This window comes from Globicephala melas, chromosome 11, assembly GCF_963455315.2.
Source record: "Globicephala melas chromosome 11, mGloMel1.2, whole genome shotgun sequence".
Lineage (NCBI taxonomy): Eukaryota > Metazoa > Chordata > Mammalia > Artiodactyla > Delphinidae > Globicephala > Globicephala melas.
In genome coordinates, this window is record NC_083324.2 from 35,996,380 (window position 1) to 36,013,723 (window position 17,344).

The window sequence follows — 17,344 nt, forward strand, 5'->3', positions numbered from 1 at the left end:
AAGGAATTCTTAGATCCTTTCTGTGCCCTGGTGTAGGGTACTTGCCATTTGCCATTAGTGTGTTTTTTCCTATTTCTACATCATTCTTTTGTAAGTTCTCCAAGTCAATGGACAGTTCCAACAATTAGGTAATATCACATTCCTTCTTGCTTTTAAAAGTTAGTGGATTTGTCTGATTTTTTAAGTTAAGGAATTAAAAAAACATATTTTATGTGTTGGAACCAAAGGAGAAGGAAGAAGAGAAGAAAAGGAACAGAACAAAAGGATTTTGATACTGAGAGACTATTCTGAGTAAATTTAAAGGGTATCTTCTACTTGAACATGGAAAGAAGCCTAAATTAGATGAAGCATGGTAATAGCTAAGGATTAGAAAGAAAGCCAGAACATTTGATTAACTTCACATTTTTATTTGTAAAATATTTAAAGAATATATTTAATGTATATATTGACTATATTTTTATAATCTATATATATTTAAACTTTATATATTACATACATTTTCATATTTAACACTTTTATATAAATGTATATAACTATTTTATATGTCTATAGTCAAATGTTTTTATCTATTTTATTTATGGCTGTTTGGGTCTTTGTTGCTGCGTGTGGGCTTTCTCTAGTTGCAGTGAGCAGGGGCTACTCTTCATTGTGTTGCACAGGCTTCTCATTGTGGTGGCTTCTCTTGTTGCGGAGCACGGGCTCTAGGCATGCAGGTTTCAGTAGTTGTGGTACGTGGGCTCAGTAGTTGTGGCTCGTGGGCTCTAGTGCACAGGCTCAGTAGTTGTGGCGCACGGGCTTAGTTGCTCCACGGCGTGTGGGATATTCTCAGACCAGGGCTCGAACCTGTGTCCCCTGCATTGGCAGGCGGATTCTTAACCACTGTGCCACCAGGGAAGTCCCTCAAGTGTTTTTAATAAGGTTTTGTTTTTATAGAAAAGTACAAGTATGATGCTCTTTTCATTTAAACTCATTGAATTGAAACCAAAATTTAGTCTTAAACATTCTCTGGACACTGGAATCCTTAGTACTTTATAGATAAAATTATATATGTCCTGCTTGTTCTGCTTGACTGTCAAATTATATTCAAGTTCGCTTCTTTTATTTTTTTCCATAATTATTTAAAAAATTTTTAAAGTGCCAATTCAGTGGTTTTTAGTATATTTATAAAGTTGTACATTCACTGCTATTATCTGTTTCCAGAACATTTCCATCACCTCAAAAAGAAACCCCATACTCAATACTAGTCACTCTCCATTCCTCCTTGTCTCTAGCCCTTGGCAACCATTGTCTGTATGAATTTGCCTATTCTCAATATTTCATATAAATGGAATCATACAGATATGGCCTTTTGTATCTGGCTTCTTTTATTTAGCATAATGCTTTCAAGGTTATATCCATGTTGTAGCCTGTACCAGTATTTCATTTCTTTTTATTGCCAAATAAATTCTACCATATGTATATTTCATATTTTATTTATCTATTCATCAGTTGATGAACATTTGAGTTTTTTTCACTTTTCACTGTGGATAAAGTTGCTTTGAACATTCGTACAAGTTTTTGTGTGGACATATGTTTTCAGTTCTCTTGGGTATATACCTAGGAGTGGAATTGCTGGATCATATGGTGACTCTATGTTTAACTTTTTTTTTTTTTTTTTTTTTTGCGGTATGCAGGCCTTTCACTGTTGTGGCCTCTCCCGTTGCGGAGCACAGGCTCCGGACGCGCAGGCTCAGCAGCCATGGCTCACTGGCCCAGCCGCTCCACGGCATGTGGGATGTTCCTAGACCAGGGCACGAACCCGTGTCCCCTGCATCGGCAGGCGGACTCTCAACCACTGCGCCACCAGGGAAGCCCTATGTTTAACTTTCTGAGGAACTGCAGAACTGTTTTCCAAAGCAACTATATCATTTTACTTCCCATCAGCAATGTATGAGAGTTGTAATTTCTCCACATCCTCACCAACACTTATTTTCTGTGTTTTTTGTTTTGTTTTGTTTTGTTTAGCCATCCTGGAAGTGGTATCTTATTGTGGTTTTGATTTGCACCTCCCTAATGACTAATGTTGTTGAGCATCTTTTCATGGCTTATTGGCCATTTTTATACCTACTTTGGAGAAATATCTATTCAAGTCCTTTGCCCATTTTTAAATTGGTTTATTTATCTTTTTATTGTTGAGTAGTAGGAGTTCTTTATCAGTTATAAATGTCAGTCCCCTATCAGATATAAGATTCAAAAATATTGTCTCCCATTCTGTGGATTGTCTTCACTTTCTTTTTAAAGTATATTTTATTTTATTTTATTTTGACTGCGCCATGCAGCATGTGGGATCTTAGTTCCCTGACCAGGGATCGAACCTGTGCCCCCTGCAGTGGAAGTGCAGAGTCTTAACCACTGGACCACCAGGGAAGTCCCATCTTCACTTTCATTTTTTTTTATTATTTATTTATTTTTTCTTTATTACTTTTTTGGCTGCGTTGGGTCTTAGTTGCAGCATGCGGGGCCTTCGTTGAGGCGTGCGGCATCTTTCGTTGTGGCGCGCAGTCTTCTCTCTAGTTGTGGCACATGGGCTCCAGGGTGTGTAGGCTCCAGAAAGCGTGGGCTCTGTAGTTTGCAGCATGTGGGCTCTGTCATTGAGGCGTGCGAGCTCAGTAGTTGTGGCGCGCAGGCGTAGTTGCGCCACAGCGTGTGGGATCTTAGTTCCCCAACCAGGGATTGAACCTGCGTCCCCTGCATTGGAAGGCGGATTCTTTACCACTGGACCCCCAGGGAAGTCCCCCATCTTCACTTTCTTGATGGTGTCCTTTGGAGCATAAAAGTTTTAAAATTTGATGAAATCTAGTTTTGTCTATTTTTTCTTTTGTTGCTTCTGCTTTTAGTGTCATGAAGATTTCTCCCATAATTTCTTTTAAGAGTTCATAATTTTAACTCTTACATTTAGGTCTGAGATCTATTTTGAGTTAATTTTTGTGTGTGATGTGAAGAAAGGGTTCTACTTCATTCTTTTGTATGTAGATATCCACTTGTCCCAGTACCATTTGTTAAAAGATTATTCTTTTCCCATTGAATTTTCTTGGGACCCTCATTGAAAATCAGTAGACCCTAAATATGATCATTTAATTTTATACTCTCAATTCTGTACCACTGATTTTTCTATCTGTATGTCAGTAACACAATTACTGTAGGTTTATAGTAAGTGTTTTTTTTTTTTTTTTTTTGGCCATGCTGCACGGCTTACAGGATCTCAGTTCCCTGACTAGGGATTGCATCCGGGCCACAGCAGTGAAAATCCGAAATCCTAACCACTAGGCCACCAGGGAATTCACTGTAGTAAGTTTTGAAATTGGAAAGGTTAAGTCTTCCAACTTTATTCTTAATTTTCAATACTGTTTTGGCTATATGGGGTCCTTTGCATTTCCATATGAATTTTAAGATTAGCTTGTCAATTTCTGCAAAAAAGCCTGGGGTTTTGACATGGATTTTATTGAATCTGTAGATTATTTGCAGATTATTGCTATCTCAATATGTATCTTCCAACTCATGAACATAGGATATCTTTCTATTTTCTTTAGGTCTTCTTCAGTTTCTTACAATGATGTTTTGTTGTTTTAAGTGTATAAGTCTTGCACTTCTTTTGTTAAATTCATTTCTAAGTATTTTGTTCCATTGGCTTCCCTTGTGGCGCAGTGGTTAAGAATCCGCCTACCAGTGCAGGGGACATGGGTTTGAGCCCTGGGCAGGGAAGGTCCCACATGCCGTGGAGCAACTAAGCCCGTGCACCACAGCTACGGAAGCCTGCGTGCCTAGAACCCATGCTCCACAACAAAAGAAGCCACTGCAGTGAGAAGCCTGCACACTGCAACAAAGAGTAGCCCCTGCTTGCCACAACAAGAGAAAGTGTGCGCAGCAACGAAGACCGAACGCAGCCAAAAGTAAAGAAATAAATTTAAGTATTTTGTTCTGATACTATTGTAAATGGAATGATTTTCATAGTGTTCATTGCTTGTGTATAGAAATACAATTAATTTTTATATATTGTCTTTATATCCTACAGCCTTACTTAACTCATTTATTGGTTCTAATAACTTTTTAATAATGGACTCCTTAGAATTTTCTGAATACAGTATCACATCATCTGCAAATAGAGATTTTTCCTTTTCAATCTGGATTTCTTTTATTTATTTATTTTTTCTTGTCTGATTGCCCTGGCTAGAACCTCTAGTACAGTGTTGAATAGGAGTGATAAGAATGGACATCCCTGTCTTGTACCTGATCAAATATGTTTCTTACATCAGGCTTTTAGAGTAGATTTTTTTGTTTTTTTGATAGAATTTCATGTCCAGCATTTCTTTGTTGTTGTTGTCGTTATTTTGTTGATAAAAGTGGAAGAACTTTTTTTAGGACCAATTGGATTTCATGGAGAAACTCCTTAAGTCATTTGTTCAGGTACTCTTATATGTATAAGCTTTATTTTGAATATTCTATACTTAATACCAGCAGAGAAACATTTATTTCACTCTTCAGAATTAAATCAGTTACTATTTATTATCTGGGTATCCTTGCATAGCTAGCATATGACACTGTTCCTTTTTCTAAAATGTACCACATAGTGGGCTCTTGATAAAAATGTGTTGATTGGGCTTCCCTGGTGGCGCAGTGGTTGAAAGTCCACCTGCCGATGCAGGGGACACAGGTTCGTGCCCTGGTCTGGAAGATCCCACATGCTGCGGAGCGGCTGGGCCTGTGAGCCATGGCTGCTGAGCCTGCGCGTCCGGAGCCTGTGCTCCGCAACGGGAGAGGCTACAACAGTGAGAGGCCCGCGTACCGCAAAAAAAAAAAAAAAAAAAAAAAAATTAATGTAAGAAGCTATTTTATTTTAATGTTTGGTGTGCATTAGTTTCTAAAACCAGTTATCCAAATAAAACACTAAGTCCTTGGTGATCTTCATAATTTAAAAGTTAACTTATTTTATCTTTACTACTGCTAGTAATAGCTCCTGGTTTCTGAGCATCTAATATGTGTTAGATGTGATCTTAAGTACTATAGTGCACAATCTCCTCTAATCCTCCAGTAGTCACATGATGTGTGTGACGCATTATACCCATTTATAGATAAGGAAACAGAGGTTCAGGGAGATATGACTCCATCTGAATCCAAGCTCGTGATCTTTTCATGGTGCTTTTTAGAGGGCATCCAAATAACTAATGTTTACTTGGGAAGTATGTGTATATTAAATTGGATTTCATTTAAAACATTTGTTAGTTTTCTGAATTGCAAACCTATTAAAAGTTATAAAAAGATTTTTAAAAAACTAAGTGAACATTGGTAGTTTCAGGTTAATAACAATCTGAGTAATTTAATTAAAATAATTATTTTTATTTGGGAAAAGAGAAGAAAACCCAGAATATGTAGATAACTGATGCCATCATTCTGTCTTTGCCTGTCAACACTGAAAATAAGCATTCATTTTGAAAAAGACAGCTCCTCCTTCTTTCATTTATAATTTTAGAAGTAGATATGGCAGGTTTGGCTATTTGGAAGTTCAAAAGACTGTTTCATTATTCTATTTTGTTTTTTTGTTTGTTTCATTTTATTATTTTTAAGGATCAAGTTGCTGGTGAATGTGTTATAGAAAAACAGGACAGAATCCACCCAACTTTACAGCCACACAGCTCTGGGTCTGAACCTTTCCTGTCTCAACAGCGGCGGCAGAAGAAAAGAGAACATACTGAGCATAGTGAGGAAGAGAGACAGGTCAGCAGAGATCTCTTTGGAATAAGTCATTGTGCTGCTGCTTGGGAAACAGACTTTAGGAAACTTCATTTCTATTTAGAATGATGTGCTAAAAAGGCACATACATAATGCAAGGAACATATAAAGAAGGGTAGAAATGCTAAATATTGGTTATCAAATGTCAGTGAGTTGGAAGCAGAGTAAGGATTTTATCTTCTCCAGCAAGGATGGACAGCTTATTTTGAGAGTTAAAGGAACAGGCCAAAAAAGGTAAATCTCTGATTCCTCTTATGTCATATTAATGAACAGTTTCTCCCTCAACTTCTGCATAAGATCGTGGCAACCCCTCATTTCTGGAAGTAACTTTCACAGGCACCCTCTCTATAAGCTTCTTAAGTGGTCATTCACTTTTGGCAGAGTTTCTTCCCCTCTGCCCCCTGCCCCCCCCCAAATGCAATGTTTTAAAGTTTTTGGGAGGGAATCACTGACAAATACATAGATTTACCGATGGGGGACCTTTGGAGGTAGATGTATATGACACTGATAATCTCCCTCTCTTTGTTAATTATGGAAGTTCCAAGAGACTCCTCCTCGTCTTTTGCCTTCTCTTTCTACTGTTGGAAAAGTGGATGTCACATCAACACAAAAAGATGCTGAAAACCAAAGTAGAGTGATCACTGGGTCTGTGAGCAGGTCGAGGAACAGTGAGATATCATCATCAAAGGTTTGTAGGAGTCTATGTTGGATTTTTTTAAGCTTTATTATAAAACTTTTTGGTTGTAAATCCTGCATATATTGTGAAGTTTTATATTAAAACATCTTAGCCCTGCTTTTTGCCAAACACTGGAAAGCGCAAATTTGTGATTCTCAACAGAAGCTTTGATTGAAATGGACAGATTCTGTTGTTTCAGGGCTGGTCACTTCCAGTTAATTAAGGAGACCAAGTGGATTCTGAATGTAGGAAATGCAGAAATACCTATTTGCCCTTCCAAAGATGAGCTCTTCCTAGAAATGAGGGCTGTGATCATCCTAGCTAGGAGTTGTAAGCCTGATGTGAACTGGTTTCAAATGGACACTCCCTTAAAGACCTGTGCAGGGCCTTTCCTGTAGTGCTGGATTATATGTCATGCATTGTAGGTATTGTAAGAACAGTGAATAGGAATGGAAGTAACTGACTTTCTTTAAAAGGACCGCCCATTATCAGCAAGAGAGAGGAGGCGACTAAAGCAGTCACAGGAAGAGATCTTCCCCTCAGGTAAAGTTTTTCTCTTTCCTTCATCTATTGGAGGTTATTGGTATGGCTCATGGACATAGCATTGGTACTGATTGTGAGGTGTTAAGAATTTCCAGCATCAGTAATCCATTTGGGAAACCAATTTAGAAGAATTTTTGAAATTTCCTAGTTAAGCCTTTTAAAAAATTGGCATAGTATTGGATCTGGAACTTGTGTTATTAGAGAAAGAGGACTCTAAAAAGAGAGCAAGAGAGCTTTGAGTGACAGTAACTCCTGGGAGATTTCAGACAGGAAAGCAGTCAGGCGAGTGTTTACTTTGTTTCCATGTTCAGAGTCTGTTGGTCAGAGAAGTGCTCTCTTCTCAGGAACAGAGAGAGGAAGCCAGGAGAATGGTACTGCCCTGGGCTGAGGGCTGTGATCATTCCTATTACTATTATCTAAAGACAACATATTCTAGCAGTTTCCATTTGTTGAATGCTGACAATGTCTCAAACATTATGCTAAGTATTTTAAGGGCATTATCTCATTTCATATTTTGCAGCGGAGGAGACTGAGGGTCTGAGGGGTTAAGTAACTTACCCAAGGTCACAGGGCTGGTAGACCTAGACCTGAGATTTGAACTGAGGTGTCAGACACCAGAGTGATGATGAATATGCTGTCTGAGTTCCTTCTAGGCTGGCCCTTGCTGGGGTATCTTCCATAAACAGTGCAAAGCCCTCTTCTATTGAGGCCAGCCCACCATAAACAACTGCTGGGGGTTGTCACTTTTTCAGGCCCTTCAGTGAGGAGAGTTTCTCTGAGTCCAGCGGGGTCAGAGAAACCACAAGAGGAAGGCCACCCTACCCCTGCTCAGTGGTTGTCTTCTGACTACAGCGTTGCTCAGGTACATTACATAGTCCTAAGGTAAAAGGTAGACATGTCTACATCTGGCAAGCCTAATAACGGTAAACCTCATAAATGCCAGCTCTATTTATTCCTGGGACAGTGCTGACTTAAGTTACACTTTTCACACTTCTCTGATAAGAAAAAGAACTGGTCAATAATAATTAAAAGGATTTTGTTTCCTTCATTAAGGGAATGGAATTTTCAGGCGCTCTTGTAAACAACTGGCAGCCTAGTTAATAACTTTCTTAAGCAGTCTTTTAAACAAGACTTCCAAAGGGCTTCCACTAGGCAACACTTTGCTTATTCTGCTGTGTTAATAATATAACAAACGACCTGGCCAGATTTTAGTCTCACTTGCTGATCCTTCCTTTGTTTCCTGTTTGTGTCAAAGTACCTTACCTTTCCACCCAGGGATAATGTAGGGGCACCATTTGGTGGCTAAATGGATAATTGCAAGTTTTTAACCACGTTCACTTTTTTGTGTAATAATACCCTGGGAATAATTATTCAGTTTTCTGTATTCCAGTTTTTGACATCATTTCTAGGAGCATATAATTACTTTTTTAAAAAAAGAAACTTCCTGCCCTTGAAAGTAATGAAGAGTTTTTTCCTTTAACAATAGTGTGTGATTTAGTTGCTTCACTAATTAAAATGATCCTCTTTATTTTCAAAAGTTGTAACATTTGTGTGTAATTATATCAGGTAATCCTTTAAAGCATTTAACAATGAGTATCATGGGTGAACAAACTGAGGTTACTTTTTATTTAGGTGGCATTCTGTCTAGTTTAAAATGCCAACATTCCTTATGGTACCAGCCCTCTGCTTAGAAGTTCAAACACCAGAACTGTTTGTCTGCTCTCCTCTGGAAAGGAAATTTCTTCATAGCTGAGACTTTCCAGGACCTTATAAAACTTCACCTTGGTGTTCCTCAGGCTTCACTTATGAACTTCATGGGTGAACTGGGACATTATTTGGTAAAGTAACTTCAATTTTTATATCCATAGTTCTCCTGTTAAATTGGACCTAGGTGCACATTGTGTCTAGGCATTGCATCTAAGATTGTTTCATGTATTACATTCTGGTTGTGTTGTCATGTGGAATTTTGTATTTCCAAACATTAATAGGAAAGGAAACTCACCCATTGTCTCTCTGAGGATGAGTTAAGTTCTTCTACAAGTTCAACTGATAAATCAAATGGGGATTCCAAGGAAGGGTAAGTTCTTATTTTTCTATCTCCTTTCATAAGCTATTTCTGTTTGAATTAATTTTATTCTAATTTAATTTTATTTTTTTACTTTAAAAAATTTTATTGAAGTATAGTTGATTTACAATGTTGTATTAATTTCTGCTGTACAGCAAACTGACTCAGTTATACATATATTCTTTTTCATATTCTCTTCCATTATGGTTTATCACAGGATATTGAATAGAGTTCTCTGTGCTATACAGTTAAGACCTTGCTGTTTATCTGTCATATAAATAATAGTTTGCATCTGCTGATCCCACACTCCCAGTTACTTCCCTCCCCCACCCCCAACCCCCTTGGAAACCACAAGTCTGTTCCCATGTCTTTGAGTCTCTTTCTGTTTCACAGATATGTTTGTTTGTGTCATACTTTAGATTTCACAAATAAGTGATATCATATGGTATTTGTCTTTCTCTTTCTGACTTACTTTGCTTAGTATGATAACCTCTGGGTCCATCCATGTTGCTGCGAATGGCATGATTTCATTCTTTTTAGTGGCTGAGTAATAGTCCATTGTATGTATGTGTATATATATGTATGTGTGTGTATGTGTATCTATCTATCTGTCTATCTCACATCTTTATCCATTCATCTGTCAATGGACATTTAGGTTGTTTCCATGTCTTAGTTATTGTAGATAGTGCTGCTATGAACATAGGGGTGCATGTATCTTTTCGAATTATAGTTTTGTCTGGGTATATGCCTAGGAGTGGAATTGCTGGATCACATGGCAACTCTGTTTTTAGTTTTCTGAGGAACCTCCATACTGTTTTCCATAATGGCTGCACCAATTTACATTCCCACCAACAGTGTAAGAGGGTTCCCTTTTCTCCACATCCTCTCCAGCATTTTTTTTTTTTTTTTGCTGTTTCTCCATTTATGTTGCTAACACAATTTTCCTTTTTTTTTTTAAATCTTTATTGGAGTATAATTACTTTACATTGGTGTGTTAGTTTCTGCTTTCACACACACTAACGTTGGTGTGTTAGTTCCCCCGCTCCCTGTCCCACCCCTGTAGGTGGTCACAAAGCACCAAGCTGATCTCCCTGTGCTATGCGGCTGCTTCCCACTAGCTATCTGTTTTACGTTTGGTAGTGTATATATGTCCATGCCACTCTCTCGCTTTGTCACAGCTTACCCTTCCCCCTCCCCATATCCTCAAGTCCATTCTCTAGTAGGTCTGTGTCTTTATTCCTGTCTTACCCGAAGGTTCTTCATGACATTTTTTTTTCTTAAATTCCATATATATGTGTTAGCATACGGTATTTGTCTTTCTCCTTCTGACTTACTTCACTCTGTATGACAGACTCTAGGTCCATCCACCTCATTACAAATAGCTCAATTTTGTTTCTTTTTATGGCTGAGGAATATTCCATTGTATATATATGCCACATCTTCTTTATCCATTCATCTGATGATGGATGCTTAGGTTGTTTCCATCTCCTGGCTATTGTAAATAGAGCCGCAATGAACATTTTGGTACATGACTCTTTTTGAATTATGGTTTTCTCAGGGTGTATGCCCAGTAGTGGGATTGCTGGGTCATATAGTAGTTCTATTTTTAGTTTTTTAAGGAACCTCCATACTGTTCTCCATAGTGACTGTACCAATTCACATTCCCACCAGCAGTGCAAGAGTGTTCCCTTTTCTCCACACCCTCTCCAGCATTAATTGTTTCTAGATTGTTTGATGATGGCCATTCTGACTGGTGTGAGATGATATCTCATTGTAGTTTTGATTTGCATTTCTCTAATGATTAATGATGTTGAGCGTTCTTTCATGTGTTTGTTGGCAGTCTGTATATCTTCTTTGGAGAAATGTCTGTTTAGGTCTTCTGCCCACTTTTGGATTGGGTTGTTTGTTTTTCTGTTATTGAGCTGCATGAGCTGCTTGTAAATTTTGGAGATTAATCCTTTGTCAGTTGCTTCATTTGCAAATATTTTCTCCCATTCTGAGGGTTGTCTGTTGGTCTTGTTTATGGTTTCCTTTGCTGTGCAAAAGCTTTTGAGTTTCATTAGGTCCCATTTGTTTATTTTTGTTTTTATTTCCATTTCTCTAGGAGGTGGGTCAAAAAGGATCTTGCTGTGATTTATGTCATAGAGTGTTCTGCCTATGTTTTCCTCTAAGAGTTTGATAGTTTCTGGCCTTACATTTAGGTCTCTAATCCATTTTGAGCTTATTTTTGTGTATGGTGTTAGGGAGTGATCTAATCTCATACTTTTACATGTTGCTGTCCAGTTTTCCCAGCACCACTTATTGAAGAGGCTGTCCTTTTTCCACTGTACATTCCTGCCTCCTTTATCAAAGATAAGGTGACCATATGTGTGTGGGTTTATCTCTGGGCTTTCTATCCTGTTCCATTGATCTATCTTTCTGTTTTTGTGCCAGTACCATATTGTCTTGATTACTGTAGCTTTGTGGTATAGTCTGAAGTCAGGGAGCCTGATTCCTCCAGCTCCGTTTTTCATTCTCAAGATTGCTTTGGCCAGGGCTTCCCTGGTGGCACACTGGTTGAGAGTCCGCCTGCTGATGCAGGGGACACGGGTTCGTGCCCCAGTCCAGGAAGATCCCACATGCCACGGAGCGGCTGGGCCCGTGAGCCATGACCACTGAGCCTGCGCGTCCAGAGCCTGCGCGTCTGGAGTCTGTGCTCCGCAATGGGAGAGGCCACAACAGTGAGAGGCCCGCATACCGCAAAAAAAAAAAAAAAAAAAAAGATTGCTTTGGCTATTCGGGGTCTTTTGTGTTTCCATACAAATTGTGAAACTTTTTGTTATAGTTCTGTGAAAAATGCCATTGGTAGTTTGATAGGGGTTGCATTGAATCTGTAGATTGCTTTGGGTAGCAGAGTCATTTTCACAATGTTGATTTTTCCAATTCAAGAACATGGTATATCTCTCCATCTATTTGTATCATCTTTAATTTCTTTCATCAGTGTCTTATAGTTTTCTGCATACAGGTCTTTTGTCTCCTTAGGTAGGTTTATTCCTAGATATTTTATTCTTTTTGTTGCAATGGTAAATGGGAGTGTTGTCTTGATTTCACTTTCAGATTTTTCATCGTTAGTGTATAGGAATGCCAGAGATCTCTGTGCATTAATTTTGTATCCTGCTACTTTACCAAATTCATTGATTGGCTCTAGTAGTTTTCTGGTGGCATCTTTAGGATTCTCTGTGTATAGTATCATGTCATCTGCAAACAGTGACAGCTTTACTTCTTTTCCGATTTGTATTCCTTTTATTTCCTTTTCTTCTCTGATTGCTGTGGCTAAAACTTCCAAAACTATGTTGAATAAGAGTGGTGAGAGTGGGCAACCTTGTCTTGTTCCTGATCTTAGTGGAAATGCTTTCAGTTTTTCACCATTGAGGACGATGTTGGCTGTGGGTTTGTCATATATGGCCTTTATTATGTTGAGGAAAGTTCCCTCTATGCCTACTTTCTTCAGGGTTTTTATCATAAATGGGTGTTGAATTTTGTCAAAAGCTTTCTCTGCATCTGTTGAGGTGATCATATGGTTTTTCTCCTTTAGTTTGTTAATATGGTGTATCACGTTGATTGATTTGCATATATTGAAGAATCCTTGCATTCCTGGAATAAACCCCACTTTATCATGGTATATGATCCTTTTACTATGCTGTTGGATTCTGTTTGCTAGTATTTTGTTGAGGATTTTTGCATCTATGTTCATCAGTGATATTGGCCTGCAGTTTTCTTTCTTTGTGACATCCTTGTCTGGTTTTGGTATCAGGGTGATGGTGGCCTTGTAGAATGAGTTTGGGAGTGTTCCTCCCTCTGCTATATTTTGGAAGAGTTTGAGAAGGATAGGTGTTAGCTCTTCTCTAAATGTTTGATAGAATTCGCCTGTGAAGCCATCTGGTCCTGGGCTTTTGTTTGTTGGAAGATTTTTAATCACAGTTTCAATTTCAGTGCTTGTGATTGGTCTGTTCATATTTTCTATTTCTTCCTGATTCAGTCTTGGCAGGTTGTGCATTTCTAAAGATTTGTCCATTTCTTCCAGGTTGTCCATTTTATTGGCATAGAGTTGCTTGTAGTAATCTCTCATGAACTTTTGTATTTCTGCAGTGTCAGTTGTTACTTCTCCTTTTTCATTTCTAATTCTATTGATTTGAGTCTTCTCCCTTTTTTTCTTGATGGGTCTGGCTAATGGTGTATCAATTTTGTTTATCTTCTCAAAGAACCAACTTTTAGTTTTATTGATCTTTGCTATCGTTTCCTTCATTTCATTTTCATTTATTTCTGATCTGATTTTTATGATTTCTTTCCTTCTGCTAACTTTGGGGTTTTTTTGTTCTTCTTTCTCTGATTGCTTTAGGTGCAAGGTTAGGTTGTTTATTCGAGATGTTTCCTGTTTCTTAAGGTAGGATTGTATTGCTATAAACTTCCCTCTTAGAACTGCTTTTATTGCATCCCATAGGTTTTGGGTCGTCGTGTCTCCATTGTCATTTGTTTCTAGGTATTTTTTAATTTCCTCTTTGATTTCTTCAGTGATCACTTCGTTATTAAGTAGTGTATTGTTTAGCCTCCATGTGTTTGTATTTTTTACAGGTCTTTTCCTGTAATTGATATCTAGTCTCATAGCATTGTGGTCGGAAAAGATACTTGATACAATTTCAATTTTCTTAAATTTACCAAGGCTTGATCTGTGACCCAAGATATGATCTATCCTGGAGAATGTTCCATGAGCACTTGAGAAAAATGTGTATTCTGTTGTTTTTGGATGGAATGTCCTATAAATGTCAATTAAGTCCATCTTGTTTAATGTATCATTTAAAGCTTATGTTTCCTTATGTATTTTCATTTTGGATGATCTGTCCATTGGTGAAAGTGGGGTGTTAAAGTCCCCTACTATGAATGTGTTACTGTCGATTTCCCCTTTTATGGCTGTTAGTATTTGCCTTATGTATTGAGGTGCTCCTAGGTTGGGTGCATAAATATTTACAATTGTTATATCTTCTTCTTAGATGGATCCGTTGATCATTATGTGTAGTGTCCTTCTTTGTCTCTTGTAATAGTCTTTATTTTAAAGTCTATTTTGTCTGATATGAGAATTGCTACTCCAGCCTTCTTTTGATTTCCATTTGCATGGAATATGTTTTTACATCCCCTCACTTTCAGTCTGTATGTGTCCCTAGGTCTGAAGTGGGTCTCTTGTAGACAGCATATACATGGGTCTTGTTTTTGTATCCATTCAGCGAGCCTGTCTTTTGGTTGGAGCATTTAATCCATTTATGTTTAAGGTAATTATCGATATGTATGTTCCTATGACCATTTTCTTAATTGTTTTGGGTTTGTTATTGTCAGTCTTTTCCTTCTCTTGTGTTTCTTGCCTAGAGAAGTTCCTTTAGCATTTGTTGTAAAGCTGGTTTGGTGGTGCTGAACTCTCTCAGCTTTTGCTTGTCTGTAAAGGTTTTAATTTCTCCATCAAATCTGAATGAGATCCTTGCTGGGTAGAGTAATCTTGGTTGTAGGTTTTTCTCCTTCATCACTTTAACTATGTCCTGCCAGTCCCTTCTGGCTTGCAGAGTTTCTGCTGAAAGATCAGCTGTTAACCTTATGGGGATTCCCTTGTGTGTTATTTGTTGTTTTTCCCTTGCTGCTTTTAATATGTTTTCTTTGTATTTAATTTTTGACAGTTTGATTAATATGTGTCTTGGCGTGTTTCTCTTTGGATTTCCAGCATTTATTATTTGTAGACTTTTTAATGATGGCCATTCTGACCCGTGTGAGGTGGTACCTCATTGTAGTTTTGATTTGCATTTCTCTAATAATTAATGATGTTGAACATCTTTTCTTGTGCCTATTGGCCATCTTTATGTCTTCTTTGGAGAAATGTCTATTTAGGTCTTCTGCCCATTTTTTGATTGGGTTGTTTTTTGTTGTTGTTATTGAATTGTATGAGCTGTTTTTATACTTTGGAAATTAATCCCTTGTCAGTTGCATTGTTTGCAAATATTTTCTCCCAGTCTGTAGGTTATCTTTTCATTTTTTTTTATGGTTTCTGTTGCTGTGCAAAAGCTTATAAGCTTGATTAGGTCCCATTTGTTTATGAATTAATTTTAAATGTACATTTATCGTAGCATTCAGACCTGTAGTACTGTCATTGATAACATTGTAAATGGTTTTTGGTATATGCAAGAGCTAAAATTCTCTTTTAATGGACACATCTGATTTTCATTCAGAATTCTTATAAAATGTCTTCTTAGATCTGTGGGTTTATAGTTTTCATTGGTGGAAACAGTTTCGCCATTATTTCTTCAAGTATTTTTTTGGACCCCCTCCTGCCCTCCTAAGGATTCTGATTACATGTATATTAGATTGCTTAAAGTTATCCCACAGGTCACTAATCATATTCTATTTTTTCTTTAGTCTTTTTTTCTCTGTTCCTTTTTTTTTTTTTCTGGCCACACGTTGTGGCTTGTGGGATCTTAGTTCCCTGACCAGGGATTGAACCCATGCCCTCGGCAGTGAAAGCATGGAGTCCTAACCACAAGACTGCCAGGGAATTCCCATCTGTTCCATTTTTTGTAGATTCTATTGCTGTATCTTTGAGTTCACTAATCTTTTCTCCTGCAGTATCTAATTTGTTAATCCCATCCCACATATTCAACACATTGTACTTATCATTTGTAGTTCAATTTGGGTCCTTTTTATATCTTCATTGCCTCTCCTTAACATGTTGGTGTTTCCCCTACCTTGGTCATATGGAATATATGTTTAATAACCATTTTAATGTCCTTATTTACTAATTCTGTCACTTGTATTGCTTCTGGATCTATTTCTATTAACTTATTTTTTTCTCTTCATAATTGTGTGCTATTTTCCTGCTTTGCATGTCTGGTATTTTTTTTTTTTTTTTACGGTACGCGGGCCTCTCACTGTTATGGCCTCTCCCGTTGCGGAGTACAGGCTCCGGACGCGCAGGCCCAGCAGCCATGGCTCACGGGCCCAGCCGCTCCGTGGCATGTGGGATCTTCCCGGACCGGGTCACGAACCCGCGCGCCTGCATCAGCAGGCGGACTCTCAACCACTGCGCCACCAGGGAAGCCCTCATGTCTGGTATTTTTGACGTGATGCCAGACATTGTCAATTTTATCCCATTAATTGCTGATATTTTTATATTTCTTTAAATATTCTTGAACTTTGTACTTGGATATAGTTAAGTTACTTAGAAATAGTTGGGTGGAATTTATACGCAAAATCTGGGACCTTGTCTTTCTCACTCTCTCCTTTCCAAGATTCTTCTCTCACTTTCTAGTGGCAGTGGTGGTCTCGAACTCTGTCCTTTGGTTTTGCAGGCAAGAAAGACTGGGTTTTCTGTTGTACTTTAGCTGCCTATGGCTTGCCTTTAGGCTAAAGGTGTTGACTCTCCTCCAGAATCTGCTTGCAAATTTTGTACATTCTTCATTGCCCTCACATAGTTGATTTTTGTATTTTGTCCAAAGTTTATACTTATTTGTGGAAGGGTTCTGTCCGTCGGAACTTACTTGCTTACTAGAAAGCAGAACCCTAAAGGTTGTTTTGTATCTAATTTCTAATGAAAAATTTTCATGAAGCCAATTAATAACAAGAGAATTTTTTCTTTTCCAGGAAAGGTCATACAAATGAAATGAGTGACTTGGTACAATTGATGACACAGACCCTGAATTTGGACTCTAAAGAGAGCTATGAAGATCTCCTGGTACCAGAGCCAGTGTCAGAATTTAAACTTCTTCGGAAGTATCGGGACACACTGATACTTCATGGGAAAGTTGCAGAGGAGGCGGAGGAACTCCGTTTTAAAGAGCTACCTTCAGGTGGTCAGTTTATTGTTTTACACCAAGCTGGAGAGCATATGTTTACTGGAGAAATGTATTAAACTAAGGAGCTTAATGCTTGCAAATATTTTTGGTTTTTTAAATTATTTCATTTGGATATCTTCATAAAAAATATATCTTATTTTATGTAACAGTTGTATTCCTGAAAAGTTGAATGAAAATTGATTTTTAAAAATAAATGTAAATAAATACATGTTTGGAATTTTTCACGTGGACTTTCTTCAAATTAGACAATTTGTAGTTTTTAGATTTAGGAGATGGTGATGAGACATGAAGCGTAAGTTCATATATACATTTTAGTCATCAAAAATACATGAACTCTTGGGCTTCCCTGATGGCACAGTGGTTGAAAGTCTGCCTGCCGATGCAGGGGACACGGGTTCGTGCCCCGGTCCGGGAAGATCCCACATGCCG

General features: G+C 37.9%; 1 protein-coding gene and 1 non-coding gene across 6 annotated transcripts in view; one reads left to right on the plus strand and one right to left on the minus strand.

The window, feature by feature from the left end:
• NEK4 (NIMA related kinase 4) overlaps nucleotides 1-17,344 on the plus strand; it is a 45,460-nt gene that overhangs the window by 10,037 nt on the left and 18,079 nt on the right. For 2 of the 5 annotated variants that reach the window (XR_009565898.1, XM_030867418.2), the window contains exons 8-13: nucleotides 5,602-5,751; nucleotides 6,305-6,454; nucleotides 6,919-6,985; nucleotides 7,738-7,847; nucleotides 8,974-9,062; nucleotides 16,704-16,912. Coding sequence is in view for 4 of the 5 variants with exons in the window: in XM_030867418.2 (XP_030723278.2) it covers nucleotides 5,602-5,751; nucleotides 6,305-6,454; nucleotides 6,919-6,985; nucleotides 7,738-7,847; nucleotides 8,974-9,062; nucleotides 16,704-16,912 (775 nt within the window). In the remaining variant the exon portion in view is untranslated. Of the gene's footprint in view, nucleotides 1-5,601; nucleotides 5,752-6,304; nucleotides 6,455-6,918; nucleotides 6,986-7,737; nucleotides 7,848-8,973; nucleotides 9,063-16,703; nucleotides 17,274-17,344 lie in introns of those variants that run through there. The other 3 variants (XM_030867419.2, XM_060308377.1, XM_060308379.2) reach the window with 3 other exon arrangements.
• TRNAG-UCC (transfer RNA glycine (anticodon UCC)) lies at nucleotides 2,334-2,406 on the minus strand. Its single transcript has one exon. It is a non-coding gene; the product is annotated as a tRNA-Gly (tRNA).